This window comes from Eumetopias jubatus, unplaced genomic scaffold (assembly GCF_037043125.1).
Source record: "Eumetopias jubatus isolate StellerSeaLion01/CBP00866 unplaced genomic scaffold, mEumJub1_p1.0 scaffold_2, whole genome shotgun sequence".
Taxonomy (NCBI): domain Eukaryota; kingdom Metazoa; phylum Chordata; class Mammalia; order Carnivora; family Otariidae; genus Eumetopias; species Eumetopias jubatus.
The window spans coordinates 15,381,429-15,401,368 of NW_028274808.1; the positions used below are offsets into that span (position 1 = coordinate 15,381,429).

General features: G+C 43.2%; 2 protein-coding genes across 3 annotated transcripts in view; one reads left to right on the forward strand and one right to left on the reverse strand.

Moving 5' to 3' along the window:
- The window catches only part of STOX2 (storkhead box 2), a 200,589-nt gene that overhangs the window by 163,626 nt on the left and 17,023 nt on the right, over window positions 1-19,940 (forward strand). The gene's annotated exons all lie outside the window — the stretch shown is intronic.
- On the reverse strand, window positions 73-14,393 carry KANTR (KANTR integral membrane protein). Its single transcript, XM_088021291.1, has 4 exons — window positions 14,386-14,393; window positions 12,454-12,504; window positions 9,652-9,770; window positions 73-287 (listed from the first exon to the last, which is right to left on the reverse strand). Exons 1-4 carry the CDS (start codon window positions 14,391-14,393, stop codon window positions 73-75), a joined length of 393 nt encoding a protein of 130 aa, XP_087877417.1.

Consider the following 19,940-nt stretch of genomic DNA (forward strand, 5'->3'; position numbering starts at 1 on the left):
ATAGATTAAGTGCTTATGTTAGAAAAGAAGAAAAGTACTGTAATGAACAATCTAAGCTTTTGTTGAAGGGAACTAGAAAAAGAAGAGCAAAATAAATCCAAAGCAAGTAGAAGGAAAGAATAATAAAGAGTAGATGTCAAGGAATTTCAAAACAAAATTAGTGGAGAAAGCCAATGAAGTCAAAAGCTGGTTCCTCAAAAATAACAATAAAATTGATAAACCTCTAGCCAGATTACCAGGAAATAAGGTACAAATTATCAATATTAGGAGTGAAGAAGGGCATATCCCTACAGATCTCACAGACATTAAAGTAAGGGAACACCACAAACAGGTCTGTGCACATAAATTCAACAATTTAGATGAAATGGACCAAACCCTAGAAAGAACATCCTCTCAGAACTCACTCAAGAAGCAGATTACCTGAATAGTTCTCTATCCTTTAAATGCATTTTAACTTATAGTTAACATTTTATCCCCCCAAAACCCAAAATCCAAAACTCCGGGTCCAGATAGTTTTCTACCAAATGTTTATGGAAGAAACACCACCAATTTGACATGAAAAGAGAAGAGGAGGCAACACTTCCCAACTCGCTTTATGAAACCAGCATTATCCTTATGCCACAACCAGACACAGATAGTACAATAAAACTACAGATCAATGCACCTTATAAACAGAGATGCAAAAATCCATCCAAAAAATATTAGCAAATTGAATCCAGCAATATACAGAAAAAATAATAAACCGTGACCAAGTGGAGGTTAGCTCTGGAATGCAGGGCTAATTCAGCATTTGAAAAATCAATCACTATAGTCCACCATATTAAAAACCTAAAGGAGAAAAAAAGTCACATGATAATATCAATTGATTCAGAAAAAACAGTTGACAAAATTCAACATACACTGATGATAAAAGCTCTTCATCTGGGAAGAGAAGACAACTTCCTTAACCTGATAAAAACATCTACAAAACTCTGCTGCTGACATCACATTTAATAGCAAAAGACTGAACGCTTTCCCCTTCACACTGGGAACAAGACAAGGATATCCACTCTCGCCATTCTTCTTCAGCATCACGCTAGAATTCCTAAAAGACATTCTTCTGGAAAAAGAGACTAAAAGGCTTACAAGTTGCAATAAAACTGTTCCTATTTGCAGACAACATGATTGACCATGTAGAAAGATCTCAAGAAATCTGTGAAGAACTCCTAGAAATACATTGCTCATTGGTTTGCAAAATTGCATAGCCAATCTGGAAGGTAGTTTCGTAGTTTCCCGTAAAGGTAAATACACTCTCACCCTATGACCCAGGAATCCCATTCCTCCTACATACAACAACATGGACATACCACTTGTTTCCAGGGGTTAGGAGTGTGGGAGGAGCGGGATGGAGTTCTGGAGGGGGAGGGGGTGATGGAATTGCTCTATGTCTGACTCATCGTGATCGTGGTGATAACTTACACAAATCTACACATGTGTTAAAACCCATAGATGTTGAACATTAAGAAAGTCCTTGATTTTGGTATGTTAATTTAAAAAATTACGTCTAAAAATTATAGGTTTTCATGGTAAAAGTGAACGGTATCTGATATTCTTGTGATTGCTTATTGATTAACGAGATCATTACTGTCCAATAGAACTCTCTGAGATGATGGATGTGTTCTATAGATGCCGTGCCCACTATGATGAATACTAGCCCAATGTTAGCTAACTAGCCCTTGAAATAGAGGAACTAAAATTTAAATTTATTTAATTCAAATTAAATTAAAAAAACAAACAAACAAACAAACGTGGCTAGTAGCTACCATAATGGAAAGAGCAAATACAGATGATTGTATAATCACTGAGATCCCAGACAGCAAAGAAATTCTAATTATTTTTATCCATTCGTTATAGAGGGATAACAGAGAATACGACTGGCTTATATTTTTTGACTCCAGAATTTTATGATTTTTTTCCCTAGTTTGGTAAACACTTTATTTGTGAATATAAAGGTACACTCTGACTTCCTTAAGATGACATGTGGCCATGATACTGAGGATTGGACTGACGTCAGCCAAAGAGCTTAGTGGATAAGTAGAAGTCTGTGGTAATGACCACGTAGAGGACACCCAAGCCCACGTAATGTTCTTGTTTTTCTGTCAATAACTCTTTGCCTGCTTTAGGTGCTGAAACCACTGTTTTCAACCACTCTCTTGAGTACCGGAAATACAGTCCAAAACCTGTTCTCACCCGAGTCAGTTGGAATAGTGTAGACGTTAGAGTCAGCCCAGGGTTTATGGAAGTGTCAGAAGAACAGCACGCTGGAGGGACCCCAATTCCCCTGAAGCATGTGTTTGGATTAGTGGCCGCCCCCCCTTCCAACAGCGTTCTGTTGGAACCTGTAAGAAGTAGGAACCCAACCCAGGCATGCTGAGTTCAGCTTTGTGATCGAAATGTTTGGCCCGTATTTCTTTACACTCCGTCTGGACTTCGTTTGCTGTAATTTTTCCCTTCTTATTCATAGTTTTCTTGCGGAGGTTGTGTGATACCTCCTTTTCATGTGTGTTTACTTTTCATTCTTTAGTTAATTGGAAGCACCTTGAGGTCGGAGGTTAGTTCTATAGATATGTCTCCTTTTAAAAAATATGGCAGGCTTTGCAACGTTCTTTTTTCTCTTTTTCTTTCTTTCTTTCTTTTTCTTTTTTTTTTTTTTTTTCTGATTCCATCTTACAGAGGAGGAATGCAGCCCCCGGAGAGAATAACTTGATCATAATTAAATAAGCCAGTGATAAAGTAATTCAGTTTCTCAGCTCTTTGACCCTCTAACTAATTCCAGCTAGAAGAGCTCTAGGACTCTATAATGGTATGTCTTTAAAACTGCAGAAATACGGATGATAACTTTGAAAATGAATTGGGAAATACCACTTTCTGGTGTATTTTCAGATGTACTTCTTGCTTCTCAAATTGGGGGCATATTTGCCTCCAGGGCCTGGGGCCTACACTGCAGGTTTATACAACCTCAAGACAAATGTGGGCAGGCTTCCTCGAGCTGGTGTGTAGATTCTGGAAAGTAATGTTGAATGATGTTCAGTGGAAACATTTTTTTTTAAACTTTTACTATTAAGACAAAAAGTGATATAATACAGAGTATAATATATAGCTTGCCTGAATTTCAGGGAGACTTCAAAACAGAATCTTTTTCCCTGGCAGACTGTGGGCTTGCTTTGGGCACACCATCCCTGTCCTCTGTAGTTGAAAATACTGAGTACCACTGTCTGAGATGTACCTAGGTGAGTTTTCACCCAGTGGTTTGGAAATGAATAGTCCACAAATCCGGATGCTTTCATAATAAAATTATAATGGAATTATATGATGTTAAATTAAATTATACCATCTCACTTCCCCACGTCTTTCCGTAGTTTTCTTAATGTTGAATATCAAAACATCAAATTTAAAATCTGTCTTTTACCTGAAAACTCCCTGGCTCTCAGTTTTTCTGACTTCACTTTTATCTTTCCCTTCCTTGTCTTCTTTGGATGTTGATTAGAAGAACCGAGGGCAGAAAAATAATTTATACCACAGTGAAGAATGGAAAATTGGGCATCTGCCTGCTTCATTTATAATATCTTACCCAAAATGCATCCAGAAAAGCCTTGGAATTTAATATCCTATTAATAAATTTTACAAGGTGTTGTGGAATAATGCAGAGGGGGCTGCACTGAGAATCAGGATCTCTGGGGGCTAGCTTTGGTTTTGCTACTAACTCTCTGTAACCTTGGGCAAGTCATCTCCACCATTTGGACCCTAAGATTATCTTCAGTCAAAGGATAATACACCAGATGACTTTCAGTGCCTTATCCAGCTCTAAAATGTCATTATTCTGTCTTCCTAATCCCATGAGAATTGATCTAATCCAAAGACTTTTTTTTAAAGATGTTATTTATATGAGAGAGAGAGAGAGAGCACGCATGAGCACACAAGCACACGAGCAGGGGGAGGGGGAGAGGGAGAAGGAGAAGCAGACTCCCCACGGAGCAGGGAAGTCTGGTTCCCAGGACCCTGGATGCCGGGCTGGATCCCAGAACCCTGGGATCGTGACCTGAACCAAAGGCAGCCGCCTAACCAACTGAGCCACCCAGGCACCCCAAATCCAGACTTTGGAGAATTTTAGTAAGTCACGTAGAATAACCTTATTCTTCACTTTGTGGTCCTGTTGGTGCTCCCCACTGCCTGCAGGGATACCACAAGTGTATTTGTTCTTTAAAGATTTAGTTTGCTTGCCTATACCACGCGGCATTGAATCCAACCGTAATTGCAATTGCTTCTGCCACCGTAACAGTAATGCGCTCACCTCCGTAAACCCTGGCCTATAGAGCCCTTGAAGACTTTCGAACTTTCTGTTTCTGAAATCACTTTCATTGAATTTTAAATTTGTGCTTTTTTTTTTTTTTTAACCAGTGTTTGTGCAACCGGGAAAGTCTGGTCTGTTATTGGTGCCCAGGGATTTCTCTTTAGCGGATTTCTCCTCTTCCCTTTATTTCTTGGTTTGACTAATAATATTCTACCCTGGGCACTACTCCAGATGTCTGACTATCACCCGAGCCCAGACAGGCTTTTGGATAGATTCTTGGTGAGTCGTGGGGGGTGTACATGATGCTTCTAGAACTGCATTGCGGATAGTACCCTAATATCTCATGTCGGACATTTTGGACAGTCCCTTTGGGAAACAGAAAAGTTAATCTCACATCTCTGCGCTTCTCTCTGTTCCTTGTTCGGGCATCTTGTTGTGTCCCTCGCAATGGGCTCTTCCCTTGTGTCGGTCAGTCATTATCTTCTCTCTTTGGATGTGTCCTGTACCCTGTTGCAACAGCAACCTAAACTTACAGCATGAATAGCATCCCTCCCCAACCCCCCCGTGAGAACCCATAATGCCTTTCTCCTACAGTTTCCTGCTCCTCAAAATCTTATCTCAGTCTGACTCCTCTGGCTTTATCTCTACCCATCTCCTTCATGGATCCTGCCACGCTGGCCCAGCAAGGTCAACCACCAGCCCTTCTCCAAAACATCTTGTACTCTCTGACGCACGTGGTCTCTCAGCACACTGCTCTGCTGCCTCAAAAGACATCCCCAGCTTTCTTCTTCTCCTCCTTTGCTTACCCATCTTCGGGGCCCACCTCATCTGCTGCCTCCTTCCTTTAGCACTGCCCAGTTCCCACCGTGCTTCCTGGCCACCTCTGTCTTAGGTCAGAAATTGCCAGATCTCTTTGACTCATGGCACTCTTTCCCTGTTTGCCTTAAAGGACTCAGAGGTTGACACAAAACTGTGAGGACAGATGCTGTAACTTTGCCACCTTTATTCTGGCTTCAGCAACAAGCAGGGTCTTCTTACATGTTGTGTTTAAGAAATGTTTGTTTACTCGAACTACATGGAATTAGGGTCGGTTTAGTAGAATACTGCTGCAGACTAGGATTTTTTTCTCCCCCATTGGTATGTTCTTGCAAAGCAGAGGGAGTCTTGGTATCACAGACTTCTGGGTGGTGATGGGGGTGCAGAGAAGCCCCCGGGGGAGGCAACGTCTGGTCGTCCTGTCAACATACCGTCCCTCTAATGGGCCACCATAGACTTATAAATACTTGTTTTTGGAGACTGAGGGGTTCATGTAGGGCTCGTGCTTCTTAGGAGGAGACCTACTAATAGCTCTAACAAATGCCAAGCGGAATGCATTGTGAATACAACCTGGGTCATTTTCTAATCTATTAGAGACCATTCTTAATCTGATTTTAGGCCACCCCTTAGCTTCCTCTTCCTCTGTGTTCCAGTATGAACCTTCTGCTGCAGGCTTCCCCACTCCCTGCATCAGTACCTCCATACTTGCTCTCTCCAGGTCATTCATTCATTCAGCACATTATTTATTTCGTGCCTACCATTGGCTGGGTGCTTCTCAGGAATACATCTGTAAACACAAGGCATGCAAAAACCCCTCTCTTCACAGAGCTCACGTTCTAACACATGGTATGCCCTTTCTCTTCTCTCTCACCAGTCCCGATTTTAGGACAGATTTGCCTTTCGAGCCACTCCTGACTCCTTCGGCCAGGTGTTTTACTCCAGAATTCTCAGAGGCACCTGCTACCTGTTCCTCCTCTTGGACAGACACTGTCTTGTATCCTTTGCACTTTTTGTGTGTGCATATCGTATCTCCTCAGGTGTCTTACAAGCTCCTTGAGAGTAGAGACCATGTTTGTGTGTGTGCCGGTGTACGTTGCCTGCCTTATGCACACTACTGAAACATGTTTGGATCTCTGTACTCACAATAGGACTTTGTACCTGGGCGCCCAGTAAATATTTTTAACTGATTTGAGATACTTGCTGCTCAGCTTCGGACTGTTACTCTCAAACTGCGCTCCTCCCTCCAGTCATCAAAGCATTCTGTAGGACCCTGCGTGACTGTGTCACGGGGTGGTGCTACTGTGACCTCTTTTGCCAAGGAACCAGTCCAGTGCCACCCACAGCCTCTGCTCACACCTTCTCAACTGAGCAAAGCCCCTCCGCGATAGTCTGTGGGATGTTTGTAAACCTTTACTGTTAACACCGAATCTGTTATTAAAAGGAGGAGGAGGAGAACTGCTAATAATGTCTGTAGTTGATTCTTGAGTGTATCTCCCCATCCGACTGGGATGGAGAACATCTGAGTGCCTTTCTCGCCTTTATTTTCAAGTTGAGGCTCATGGTTGTCCATCGCAAAACTCCCCGTGCTATGAGTAGGGCCGCAAAATGATCTTATGGTTATGGTGGTGGCTGATCAGGTACCTTCCTTTGCATCATCACTGAGTAACTGGCAGCGGGGCGAGGTGGGAGGGCAGCCCTCCACTGATTGCAGAACTGGGCAAGGCAACTGCTCTGAAGGGGACCCAGCCTGTGAACTTAACCTCACTGGCCTGGCCTCGTGTACTAATGAAGTGAATTGCCTTCGATTTTAAATGTAAAAATTGAGGTATAGGTGTTTTTTTTGTTTGTTTGTTTGTTTCTAGTGGTAATTTTATTATAATAGTTGAGAGGCAGTTAAGCGTGTTGGTTAAAAGCTCAGGCTCTTGATTCTAGGAGACAAATTGAGGGCTGCTGGAGGGGAGGTGGGCGGGGGGAAGGGGTAACTGGGTGATGGAATGAGCCCTGGCTGTTATATGCAACTGATGAATCACTAAATTTCACCCTTGAAACGAATAATACACTATATGTGAACTAACTTGAATTTAAATAAAATTTTGAAAGAAAAAAATAATAATAAAGTCCTGCATTAAAAACAAAACAAAACAAAACAATACAGACCCTGGGGCCTCTTGCCCCGGGTTCAAATCTTGCTTCTGCCACTTAGCAGCTGTGGAACTTGAGGAAGGCAGTTAATCTCTCTCTCTTTTTTAAAAGATTTTATTTATGCATTTATTTGGGAGAGAAAGAGAGCATGCGCAGGGGGAGGGGCAGAGGGACAAGCAGTCTCCCAGGTGAGTGGGGAGCCCAAAGTGGGGCTCGATCCCAGGACCCTGAAATCATGACCTGAGCCGAAGTCAGAGGCTTACCTGACTGAGCTACTCAGGCGCCCCAGTTAATCTCTTTTTAATATGGGGATAATAACAGTACTTACTTTACTGGGTCCTTGGAAAGCTTAGGTGAGTTTCTAATATGGGCACAAGAGACCCATGTATAGAGAGAAACATACATATTTGGATATTAGAAAGTTTGAATACATTTTTATTGTAATTTTCCATCCTTTTTCTTTGGGTGTTTTTTTTTTTCTTTATCCATTTATTTAACCTTTTCTATATCATAGAGGAAAATTGAAATTTTAGCTACCAAGAGGTGGTTCAATGGCCCAGAGCTTCCCCAGAGGCTCTTACCTTGCCAGAGCTAAAGGTATCTCTATTTAGATCTTAATTTTTAATACATTTATTATATAGTTACATCGTTGTATTCTTAAAGTGCAGGGGTTTATTCAGCATACTTTCTAATCTGTAGTGATGAGACTGTGCCTTACAAGAGTGAGCCAGGGCAGGTGGATTTGGTAGATTTACAACCAAAGACACAACCAAACTCAAAGGGAGTTGAGTGAAGGTGAGCGGTCTCGGTGGGAGGCCCTGGCGCTGAGCCACAGGCTCAGTCTATGTCGTAGGTGGCATATCAAATGAGAGGAAATCATACATCAGGAAGGAAAATCAAGACCAAACCATTTCTGATGAAATGTAGAGGGCATTACTGATGAGGATTTTTAAAGTGCAGGAATGAGGCCTCATTTACTAGCACTTAATGTGAAGAAGTTCTCTGGGGGTTGACGGTGTGACTCGGCCAAAAGCCTACTGTAGGCTTAGGCCATGGGACTATGGAGTCCAGAACAAGGCAGGTGTAGAGCCAAGGGGAAAACGCAGCCAAAAGTGTACTCAGCTATTCGTACAACATTTTGGGAGGGAAGCTGGTATGAAAGAGCAGAAGCAAAGGAGGGAAATCATGAGGGCAGAGGATTTGGAAAATGTCAGATGGTTGAAGGAGTTGAAGATGTTTTGTTTAATAATGTTAAGACCAAGTGTATCAGTCAGTCAATAAATGAGCATATAATGTGCCTACTTACAAAGTGTCCCAGACTGTGGGCAATGGGAGAAGAAATGAGTTGGAATGTAGGGACGGGATTTTTATTTGTAGATACTGCATGAGTTGTCAGGCAGAAGAGGCTTATACATTTTTTATTTTCCGAGGGCTGAATGGGAATCACGGTGTGGGGTCACAGAACTCACTCAGCTCGGGGAGGGAGGACCTTGGCCTGGGGTGGGGGGGGGCTGCCCAGGCTCAGATGAGGCCCCAGCTTCTGCGGGAAGAGGTGGATGACAGGCTAAATCACAGAAGTTAAGAGAGGATCTGATCGTGGTGGGACTTGAGCCTGGGGAATCCTTCTACCTCAGTGACTTGGGATGGTCTGAGAAATTCGTTACATCTTTGAAATCCCAGCGCTGGCTGCACCCTCCACTTTGTATTTGTGGTAGGCTACCTGCTGTATAGGCAGCCCTCTGCCACCCAAATCTACTTGGTCTCTGCATATTGGATAATTTCTTGGCATCTGTTCGGTTCCCGAGTTCAGACAGTGAGAGGCGCCCGCTTTGGTATTACTTCTTTGGGGGCGGTTTGGGCAGCACCATTGCTAATACAGCAGAATTCACTTCTTCCTTAATGATTCTTTTCCTCCAGACTCCATTTTTCTGTGGTTGCAGCGTGATTGCTGAGACTCCTCTCTTCCTCTCCCCTCTGCCAAACTCCCACCCCACTTTTTCCCTGGAGATGTTTATATGTGGTGTCTTGTACTCTAAATAGAGATGAATCATTTTCTCTATGGCTCTGTGTGTATGCGTGTCTATAAATACGACGCGCACACGTGTGTGTGCACACGAGTTAGTCGGTGCAGGGCTAATGAGGAGCGCGCTGCAGCACCAACAGTCCCGTGAAACAGACGTTTGCACACAAATACGCAATGGGGTTTTTTTGTTTTTGTTTTTGTTTTTGCCTTTACTGATCTTAGACACAGGTTTGTGTTTGTTTTTGTTTTTGTTTTTCAAAAGAGCAGAGGAAGCAGCGACCTAAAAAATCGTACCGCTGGGTGCAGTTTCAGGGGTGTTGCAAGCTGCAGAGAGGCTCACGCTGCGAGCAGAGTTCCTGACACAGTGACCTCATTCCCAACACCGCCTCTCTGGGCGGCGGCGGCGGCAGGGGCGGCGAGCTGAGAACTGCGGGGCCGCCTTTGCTGCAAGCCTGCCGGCTGTGCGGGGAACGAGGAGAGCCAGGCTTGCAAGGGCTTGCGCGGTGACTGGAATTCATGACAAATAGCTCACTGCAGCTAAACTTTGATCCGGTGTACAGTAGAACCGCCTGTTACACACAGGAGGGAGGTTCGTCCTTCATCACCATGAAAAGCCAGCCTTAAAAAAGAGAGAGAGAGAGAGAGAGAGAGAGAGAGAATGGGTCAGGTTGATAATGACGGATTGGTGAGTATACGACGCTAGATCCATTTTAATGTGTGTGTGTGTGTGTGTGTGTGTGTTTCCTTCAAGCATCCGGAGGTATGTGCCCTTTGTGCTGTTTTAATGATGAAAAAAAAATCTGAGTTGGTGCTTAATGCACGGGAGGGGACCCGGGCCCTTTCAGAGAGGAGGATGTACCCCTCACAGCCCCGGGGGCCTGGGGTACAATCCCAGCCCCGTGTCTCCACACTGCACAGACAAAGGAACCTGCACAGACAACCAGAGGCTGTAGCTTTTCTTGGAGCGATGACTCATTTCAGTTCACAAAGGATTCTGGGCAGGGTAGTGAGAAGTCAGGTTGGCTGATCCATCCCTATGACTTCACTTTGCAGAGAACAAGGCAGGAGCCGAGTGACATTGCAGATTCCCGAGGCACTGCAGCGGGATGCTGGCTCAGTACAAGTGGTTCTGATGTATGGGATAGGCATGGGACAGATCCCAGCTGTTCCATGCAAATAGGATGAAAGAATGGTAAAGAGGATTATTTTTTTCTCCTAAAATTGTTCACCAGCAAAGTACATTCACAGAGCCTTTTTTTAAGGTGCTTTTTTTGCCAGCTTTTGAACCGAACTTGAACCAGTATCTCGAGGTAAGAAGAGCTGAGAGTTCTGGAACTCATTTTTAAAAAGTAGATCTGCGAAGGTAAAGTACCAGATTCCTGTTGTGTTCCACGCGCCCTCAGTAGCCCATCTGAAATGCTCATTGAGGCTATTATGACTCGGAGGTTTACTCTTTCTTCTTATTCCAGATTCTAGGACATCCGTTTCTGTTACTGGCTCCTTCTTGTGCCTGGGTGCAACCCCCTAGCATGCACCAGGCTTTAGCGTCAAAGCTACCTGGGGGATGGAGCCAGTCCAGAAAGGGTCAGGTAGGTTTCCCCTGCTTTTCTTTCAAGAGTTGTTGTGTGCGAAGCAATATGGTAAAATGTCTAGACCCGCTCTGATAAGGGTGCGCTCTCCTTTGCGAGGCGGTCTTACTGTTAGGACCCCTGTGTGGCCTCCACTGGAGGCAGCAGAAGCGCCTCACGTAGGCTGCCCACCAGATGCATGATTCATCCTCAGTCATGTCAGAATTGAAAAGTCAGACAGCGTGTAGGATCTGCAAATAGGGAAGAATTAAACTGCTCCAGATTTCCATCAGCTGTAGTATCTCTTCCACTGTTCGGATGGAGGCGTTCGGTAAATACTATTTGACATCTTTTCTTCTCAATTAAAATCGTCCCTGAAATTTGGCATGTTATTTGGCCCGTTAACCTACATGCAGTGCACTAAAATCCAAGCGCTCCTGATTCATATGCTCAGGGACTGTTTCCAACACTAACATCAGATTGAGGTGGCTGTTAACCACGATGGAAGCAAGCATATTTCTTCTGAGTCTGCTTTAGGAGTCAAATTATTACATAGCTGTTTTCTTACAGCAATCCACGGGCTAAAGCTTTCTCTTTTTCAATAGTGAGATGGCAAAACGGGGTCCTCCAAAGTCCATTACACGCTGTGTTTCCAGAATGAAACTTGGCCCATCCGAAAGCATGGTTTTACCATCCCATCAAATTTATAGGTTTAGCAACTCTTTGTCATTAAAGATATTTCTGAGAGTACTAAATCCCTTATGTCATTTGAAATAATAATTAGAACATTTTAAAATGCAAACTATGTATTGGATCGGCTTCTTGAATATCTCTTTTCTCTTTGCTTTCATATCTGTCCCCATAGCTCACCCTTTTGCAGAGGGGAAGAAAGCATGCTTCCTCTCTTCACTGTCAAAGATGTCTCTTCTTTGTGATAGCGCTCTGCATCTTCAAAGCAAAGTGGAGGGTGTCAAGTCAGTTTTGAAGGATGCTTGGTGACATCATAGTATGTTGAGAATATACAGGAATTATATAAGGTCCTCACATCCATCAATTCCATTCATCTTTAAAGACCCTATTCAAAGTCTCCCTCTCCCGTAAACCTTTCCCTGATTACTCAAGAGGAGGTCATTTCTTAATGCTGTTGGAGAATTGCTATTTCTCTCTATGGAGAGATGGGTATAATTATATATTAATAAATTCCTATCGTGGGAGTTAATTTGCTAGTCATTCATGTATTTTCTTGTATCTCTTCTAAGGGTGTTGTAAATGGTAATCTGAATATGTTAGAATTGCTTATATTTTCACACATTTATATCATGTTTCCCCACCTAAATCATAAGCTCAATTGAAGACAAGGATCAAGATTTATGCCCTTTTCCACAATTCACATCTCCTAGTAGTTCCCTACACACGGAAACCACTCAGGAAATAGTTGATTATGAAGAGTGGCAGTTTAAAAAGCATTCATTTGTCATAGAGGGTAAGAATGAACTGTTTTGTTCATTTTAAGAGTCTTCCCAGGGTAGATTAATGTCGGGAGTTCAGACTCTAGAGATGATGATTGGTCTTACCTTGAGATGTGATTATAGATGACGCTGTGTGCTGCTCGTAAAGGGTTGTTACTGTTCCAGAACAAATGTGAAGATGAGGCCCTTACGGGTGGACATTGATACGGTTTACTCGATTAGGAAGAATATTATAGGACAAGCCATCCGTAGGTAAGGGGTATGCTAAATTCTGAATATTTATGTGAAAGTGACTGTCTTGAATCCCACAGGACATGTTCCTTACAAGGGGTGACCATCATGGTTCTGTCAAAGTTTATGTAGCTCCTAGTGTCCCTGGTCTTTAATACTAAGGGTGCTCATACTCAAGTGCTGAGTTTCCTTTCTTGGGTAAGAGATTGGCCCAGCCAAACTTTTGAAATAGGCCCACTTTCTTCGGTGTCCTTGTAATTGTCTACCCCTACAATTTCCCATCTTCTGGTGCTCTCCTCTCCAAAGTCCCTGGGTAATGCATGCTTCCCGTTTGCTTTCAGACCATTCTCCCCCAGCCCAGTAATACATGCCCAATGCTATTTGTTTACATAGATATATATATATATACATACATATATGTGCGTGTGTGTGTGTGTGTGTGTGTGTCAAGCAGGTGGTGTGACATATTAAGTTATATACATAGATATAAGATATATATATATATCTTAACTTTTCTTCTTCCCAGTCAAACCCTTCCATTCGCTCAGTGCTCATGCTCACATTAAAAATCTAGAGGTGGGCAGTCTGATTAAACTAATTCGTATTAGTGTAACAGACTGTTGTCTTCTTGGCCTCCTCTCAGATGTCTCAGTTTTGTTTAAAAAAGAAAAAAAGGTTTCTTTTCAGATCCAAAGGATTTTCCTACTGGTAGAAATTCAAACACCATGAAAGAGTAAAATGAATAAATTTAAATAGGCTCAGGGAAGGTAATTGTAATAGTATTGCTATTTGTCGGATATTTTTTGGTCCCAGGGACAGTGTAAGCATTCAACATCCCTTCCTCCTTTAATCCCCTCAGCTCTGTAAAGGGAACATCACTTTGTGCCCTTTACTGAAGGAGAAATCACGACGCGCCCCCCCCCCCAAATTAAATAATTTGCTCCAAGTCCTACAACTAATGAGGAGCAGACCTGGGCTCTGAACCTACAGTGTTGGTCGACCCCTGTCTTGTGATGCCAGACTCTGGAGAGGAAGGTTCCTTGTTGGCACAGGTAGTTGGGAGTGTTCTCTGTGGGTGCTCTCTGGCCTCTGCAAGTCTTCATCCCAGTAGACTCTTCCGTGTTCTTCCATAATAGCCTCTGTGGCCGTTGGAAGGGCTGCTAGAATGTTCGGTTGTTGGGGAGTTGGTAACAGTCATTCAGTATAATTTTGCTGTAATTTGGGAACTGTCAGCATTTATATATATTTGAACTGTATTTAATTAGGCCTTCTTGTTCTGGTATAATTGCATCGTAGAGAAATCAGTCACAGTGTGGTTGCCTTACCTGAAGGGGTGAAGCAGGGAGTACCGAGGCTGAGAACAGCTGTGGCGATTCTAACGTATAAGCAGTGGAAGGGAATGACCCTGGGGATGTCAGACTGATGTATTAAATTTTCGTTGAGAGATATCGTCGGTGGAAATTGGAGCATCTCATATGGCTCTGGTGTTAGGCTGGGTTGTGGTACAGGATGGAGTTGGAAGAGAAGTATATGGTAGCTTAAAAGAAGCATGTCAATTCTGTCTTGCGTGATGCACTTCTAGCGAAGAGGAGGACGATGCTGTATTCCACAGGACTCCTGTTGGCCAGGTGCCTCACAGGATCGCGGGACCTTTGCGAGGTCTTATTAATTGTTGTCAACTAGGACTGGCATGCCATCATGGTTTTGTCTCTGGTGGTAAATGGCTGTAACTTAGCCCTGGATGAGCGTCTAGAGAGCAAAGGGGCAGTCAGTGATGGAAACGTCTGGCAGTTAGCGGGGTCTTACCTTGCCATGTCCGTATGTGCAGTACCTAGGTATTTAACAAACATTTGAGTGCCTGCTTGTGAATCTCACGCTGCTAGGATTTATTCCATAGTGCCCAGCATACACCGCACTTGGGCGATAATGTGGAGCCTGAGCGAAGGTTTGAATTACTGAAGCATATAATTGGCCTGATGGCTCATATTTCCATCCTAACTTCTCAGCTACAGATCTATTGCAAGAGCAGAATGGTCCAGCAGCATTAGCTGCTTATGATTACAAAGCTGTCGTGGTCGTCCCTGGTGATGGTGACAGTGGCCCCCTAGTAGGAGGTTCTCAGCCATCACTGTCCATTGGTCACCCCCCTCCTTTCTGGCTTGCCCATCTCTGCTTATCCTGCGACGAGTTTTTATCAGTAGTCAAATGCCAGGAACGAGAGCGATAACTAATATGACTAATGAAAGCTTGTGAAGTGAGGAAGGTAATGGGCTTCTTCTATAAACCAGTGAACTGATTGATTTATCATTACACCTAGTAGCTGCATGTCTACGCATTAGACTGCTAAGCAGGAAGATTCAGGGGATGTGATGGACCTTAACCCATTTGTGTGTACAGACATGCGTGCATGGGCATCATAGGCCACCGTGATTGCTCTTGTTTACTCTCATGTGAAGTTTCTTAGTAAAGTCATAGGTGACGGACACCATTAACTTTGGTATTACTAATGGGAGCCCCTCACTTACATTTCTTTTTTGAATTGAGACCATTTATTCCTATGATAGCTTAGGAATTAGACCGTCTTTAAGAGACCCATCATGTATTGAAATAAAGCACCAGGAAACTTTAGAAAAGCTGTTGTAGAATTTCTAGATGTTCTAAAATTCCTTTTCTTAAAAAAAAAAAAACTGTCATCCTTACTGCCATCAAAGATTGCAGTGAAGGCTCAGCCTTAAATTTCTGAAATCAGTGGCATTTAAACCAAACGTATAGTAAACTGGTAAAGGGGCCCTTTTCAATGCCAGTTTCCTTTTAGATTTCAAATACAAACATTTGAAAGTCAAGGATAGCAATTTGGTTTCGAGAGAAAGCTGTTTAAAATGTCGCAGCATGTGAGTTAATGGGAGCTGTATGCTCTGCCCTCCTGCAAGGGGGTTGCTGTCTGCTGGAGAGGGTATGGGAGGGGAATATGTGTTCTTCTAGAGCAGCTTCTTAAAAAATATTGTAGTAGACCATCTGTTAAGAGAACCAAACACCATTTATACATAAAATTGGGGCTAATAAATTGAATGACACTGTAAAACCTAGGGTCTGTCTGATGTGCTGCATCAGAGACATTGTTCGCTTAATCTCAGAGAACTTATGATTTCCCCAGGCTCAAGGGTGTTTCAGGTAAAACTTGGCATGTCGGGAGTCCTGTGAATAGTTGACTGAAAGGAATACGTTGTGTTGCTGCTGTACCCACTCTACATTTTATAGGCGTGTTTGACCATTTTTACGAGTCACAGTATCTACCGCATGTGGTAATTTTATTGGCATCTATAATTTTAACTTTAGTGTTAATTTTGGCAACACGGAGAACAAAAACAGGCACACTTTAGTCCTGAGGAGTGAAGCTGAGCAAGACTTTGAATTAGAAAGAGCAAACGATGAAGCCTTTATTACAAGGGAGGAGATGAATGGCCAGTGTATGTTGCTATTCTTTTTAAAATTAAAGCCTACTTTTTTCAGAGTGGATTGAGTATTAAAATAGTTTCTCCAGCAAGATGGAAATAGAGCTACACATGAGTACTGTATTATGCTTTTATGCCAGAAATCTGCTGCATTGATACGGAATCATAGAATCATAGAGAGCCTGAAGGGATCTTTGACATCATTTCCAAACCCTCATTTTACAGATGAGGAAACAGACCCAGAGTGGTAATTGTGTTTTGTTACAAGAGACTGGGTGGGCACTTATCAAAATATCTCCTGAATGCCTTTATGTGTTGGGAATTTCCTGATTATAAATTAGTACAATTTCAGAACTGCGTTGGTAAGTAGGTTGCTTTGATTCATAAACTTCATTAGGGTCAAAGATCACTTTAATCCAGAATACAGATTAAATTGATACTCACAGCGGAAACTAGTGTTTAAAAATAAACGGGAAAACAGGATAATTTAAACATAATGCTGGTGGTTGAAAAAAATAGATTATTTAAAGAAGGCTAAGGAAAGAGATAAGCTTCGGGGTCCTTTCAAGGGTGTAGTTTATTATGATGTAGTTCTCCTGGAAAAATCTTGGCTGTCCTTTTCTTATCGAGTTGTATGAAAATGGGTACTTTAAGATGGAAGGAAATAGATTTATGTTTGCTTTTCTAGCGAGGTATCTTTTGGAAAGCTGCAGATATCATCTGGGAAGAGATGGATGTGAATTGTCTTGAAAGTCATGTCTTCTTAGGAGCTGTGTTGCCCTCCCTCAGATGCAGAGGTTGGAGAGTACAGAGAACCTAAATTAATGACTGAAAAAAAATGGCATTTATAAAGAACAGAGCTTTATTACAGTACCTTTTTTTTTTTTTTGGCACACAAGTAGAAGAACCAAGATAGGACCCATTTTGCAACGTGAGTGCCTAAAGGTATTGAATATATAACAGGCTCTCAAATGTATTTCTTGAAAGGATGAATTATGTGAGGAAGAATTTTTTTGAAATAATTCCAACTAAAGGAACTGGCCAAAAGTTGGAAGAGAAGGGGGGGGGCGGTTTCAATAGTAAAAATGTATGTTCGTGATGAGATTTCTGAGGTGGAAATAACTAGTGGCAGACGGTACAGGCTAGAGAAAGTCGGCGTGTGCATGGTTTCTGCCTGTCGTCCCAGACAGACCCTCCTTGTCAGCTGCCCGGGTGGCTGTCATCGTTCGGGGGTTTGCTTCCCACAGTTGCGTAAGAATGATTTTCTACCACCAATATGTCACGTAATTCCTCCGAACAGACACACGCAAAGGTGTCCCATCAGCATCAAGAACGAGATCTAAGCCTCCGGTCAGCCCAGGATCTACCTGGCTCCTGTTTTTCTCGCCATCCCACCCGCAGCATGCTCCAGCTGTGCCCAGGTGCGCCCAGCTCCCCCAGGCTGCGCTGCTTCCTGCCTGCGTGCGCATGCGCGCTCTCCAGCCCCTGCAGGACTCCCCGCGCTCCTCCCCGCGCTCCGCTCCTCCCCGCGCTCCTCCCCGCGCTCCGCTCCTCCCCGCGCTCCGCTCCTCCCCGCGCTCCGCTCCTCCCCTGCGCGGCCCCTGGGCTCTTTGCTCTACCCTCATGCTTCTCAGCTGCCCAGTACCTCAAATAAGAGCAATGTCCCAATATTCCCTGAGGCATTTTGACTCTAACGGTAAATGCTCTTAAAATCAAGAAGGCGTGCCCACAACTGGAATCTTGTCATGTCTTCTCAGATTTTAAATTTGCTTACCAGAAATTTATGGACTGCTTACTCTGTCCAGGGCACTGTGCTTGGTTTTGTCTGAACTATTTTGGATTTGACACATGCTTCCTGAGGACGGCACTTAAATGGATGTTTGTAAGAAAATAAAGCTGAAATAAAACCTATTTACCCCCTTCTTTTTAGAATAACAAGACAGAATTGTGGCGGTCCAGAAAAAAATTTGTTAGCCTGCAAAGTAGCTGTGAGTTGTCTTTATGAATGCGTTCAGAACTCATTCTGACAAGAGAAAAATCCATCCCATAAATTACAGACAAGTAACCATTCGTAGTTCATACACAATATGGTAGTTTCTGTAGATTATGGTGACCAGTGATGTTTCAGCAGTATTTACATTCCCTTGTTTTCTTCTTTGACTGTTAAATGTGGTCCAGTTGTTGGAAGAACTTTCTGGTATTTTTTTTTAAAGACTTTATTTATTTTGAGAGAGAGAGAGAGTGACCGAGAGAGAGTATGTGAGTGGGGGGAGCGGCAGAAGCAGAGGGAGAGAGAGAATCTTGAGCAGACTCCTTGCTGAGCATGGAGCCCAACACAGGGCTCACCCTCACGGCCCCGAGAATATGACCTGAGCTGAAATCAAAAGTCAGACGCTTAACTGACTGAGCCATCCAGATGCCCCGAATTTTCTAGTATTTTAAGAGTGACTTGCTGGCTCATTAAGCAGATCTTATATAAAAGATCCATAGAAAATCATGGTACACTTGAATAATGTGTTGTGTTAAGAGATATCTGTGATTCCTTTAATATAGATCTTAAATGCATGTCCTGATCCTCACTTAATATATTTATTTTTCTGTGTCAACTGCTGTGTTTTGGTGCACTGTTGTTGATGAAACTAAGAGAAGGGGTCTTAGAAATTGCCTGGCTGAGTATATTTGGTCTCTTGTGATTTTGTTTGTTTCTTTTGCAGTTATTTAGCAAAAACATGTGAGGGAAGTCACAATCCTTAAAATACCCTGGGTAATTCCTAGGATTACAGTGTTATAAATGGATATTCATTCATTCATTCATTCATTCATTCTTTCATTCGACAAACATTTACTGAGTGTCTCATGTAACCTCTGCCTGATTCTAGGCACTGGGAATATAGTCGGAATATAGCATTCATGTGTTCTTCTTTTGCAGAGCTTGTAGTCAGGTGGGTGAGGCAGACAGTAAACCAGCACACACACACACACACACACGCACGTGCACACGCACGTGCACACATGCACACATTCAGAGAGTGAGGACAGTAGCTTGCTTAGATTCTGGTACCAAGTCAGGGGTGTGTGTGGTTTTTCCACACCACCAAGCACTTCTCTAGCACCAGCCTACAATTGGGCTGATTTCTGATACCATCTACCTGGAGAGAGCATCAGATCCCACAGGTTTTATCTGAATTATTTTGGATTTGACAAATGTTCCCCGAGGACCATACTTAAATGGAAAGTTTGTAAGAAAATAAAGCTGACATAAAACTATTTACCCTTTCTTTTTAAAACAATATGAATTACAGTGGCTCAGAAAAAAATTTGTTAGGCACAAAGTAGCTACAAGTTGGCTCACTCCTAGAAGACTGCCCCCCTTCCAAGCCAATGGAAAGCCCTGTGCTTCTGAACGGACTGGCTATAAATTGGGAGGTTTCCATGACCCCCTCCTCGGACTCAACTTGCTAGAGCGGCTCGTAAAACTCAGAGAAGCTTTTTTTAAAAAAAAAGATTTTATTTGTTTATTTGACAGAGAGAGAGACAGCGAGAGAGGGAACACAAGCAGGGGGAGTGGGAGAGGGAGAAGCAGGCTTCCCGTGGAGCAGGGAGCCCGAAGCGGGGCTCGATCCCAGGACCCTGGGACCATGACCCAAGCCGAAGGCAGACGCTTAACGACTGAGCCACCCAGGCGCCCTTCAGAGAAGCTTTTTTACTGATTAGAGTGCCAGTTTCTTGTCTAAGGATACAGCTCAGAATGGCCACATGGAAAAGCTGCGTGGGGTGAAGTACAGGGAAGAGATTCAGAGCTTCCATGCTGTCTCTGAGCACGCCGCTCTTCCCCAAATACCCATGTGCTCCCCAGCCTGGAAGCTCTCTGAACCCCGTCCTTTGGGTGTTTATGGAGGCTTCATTACA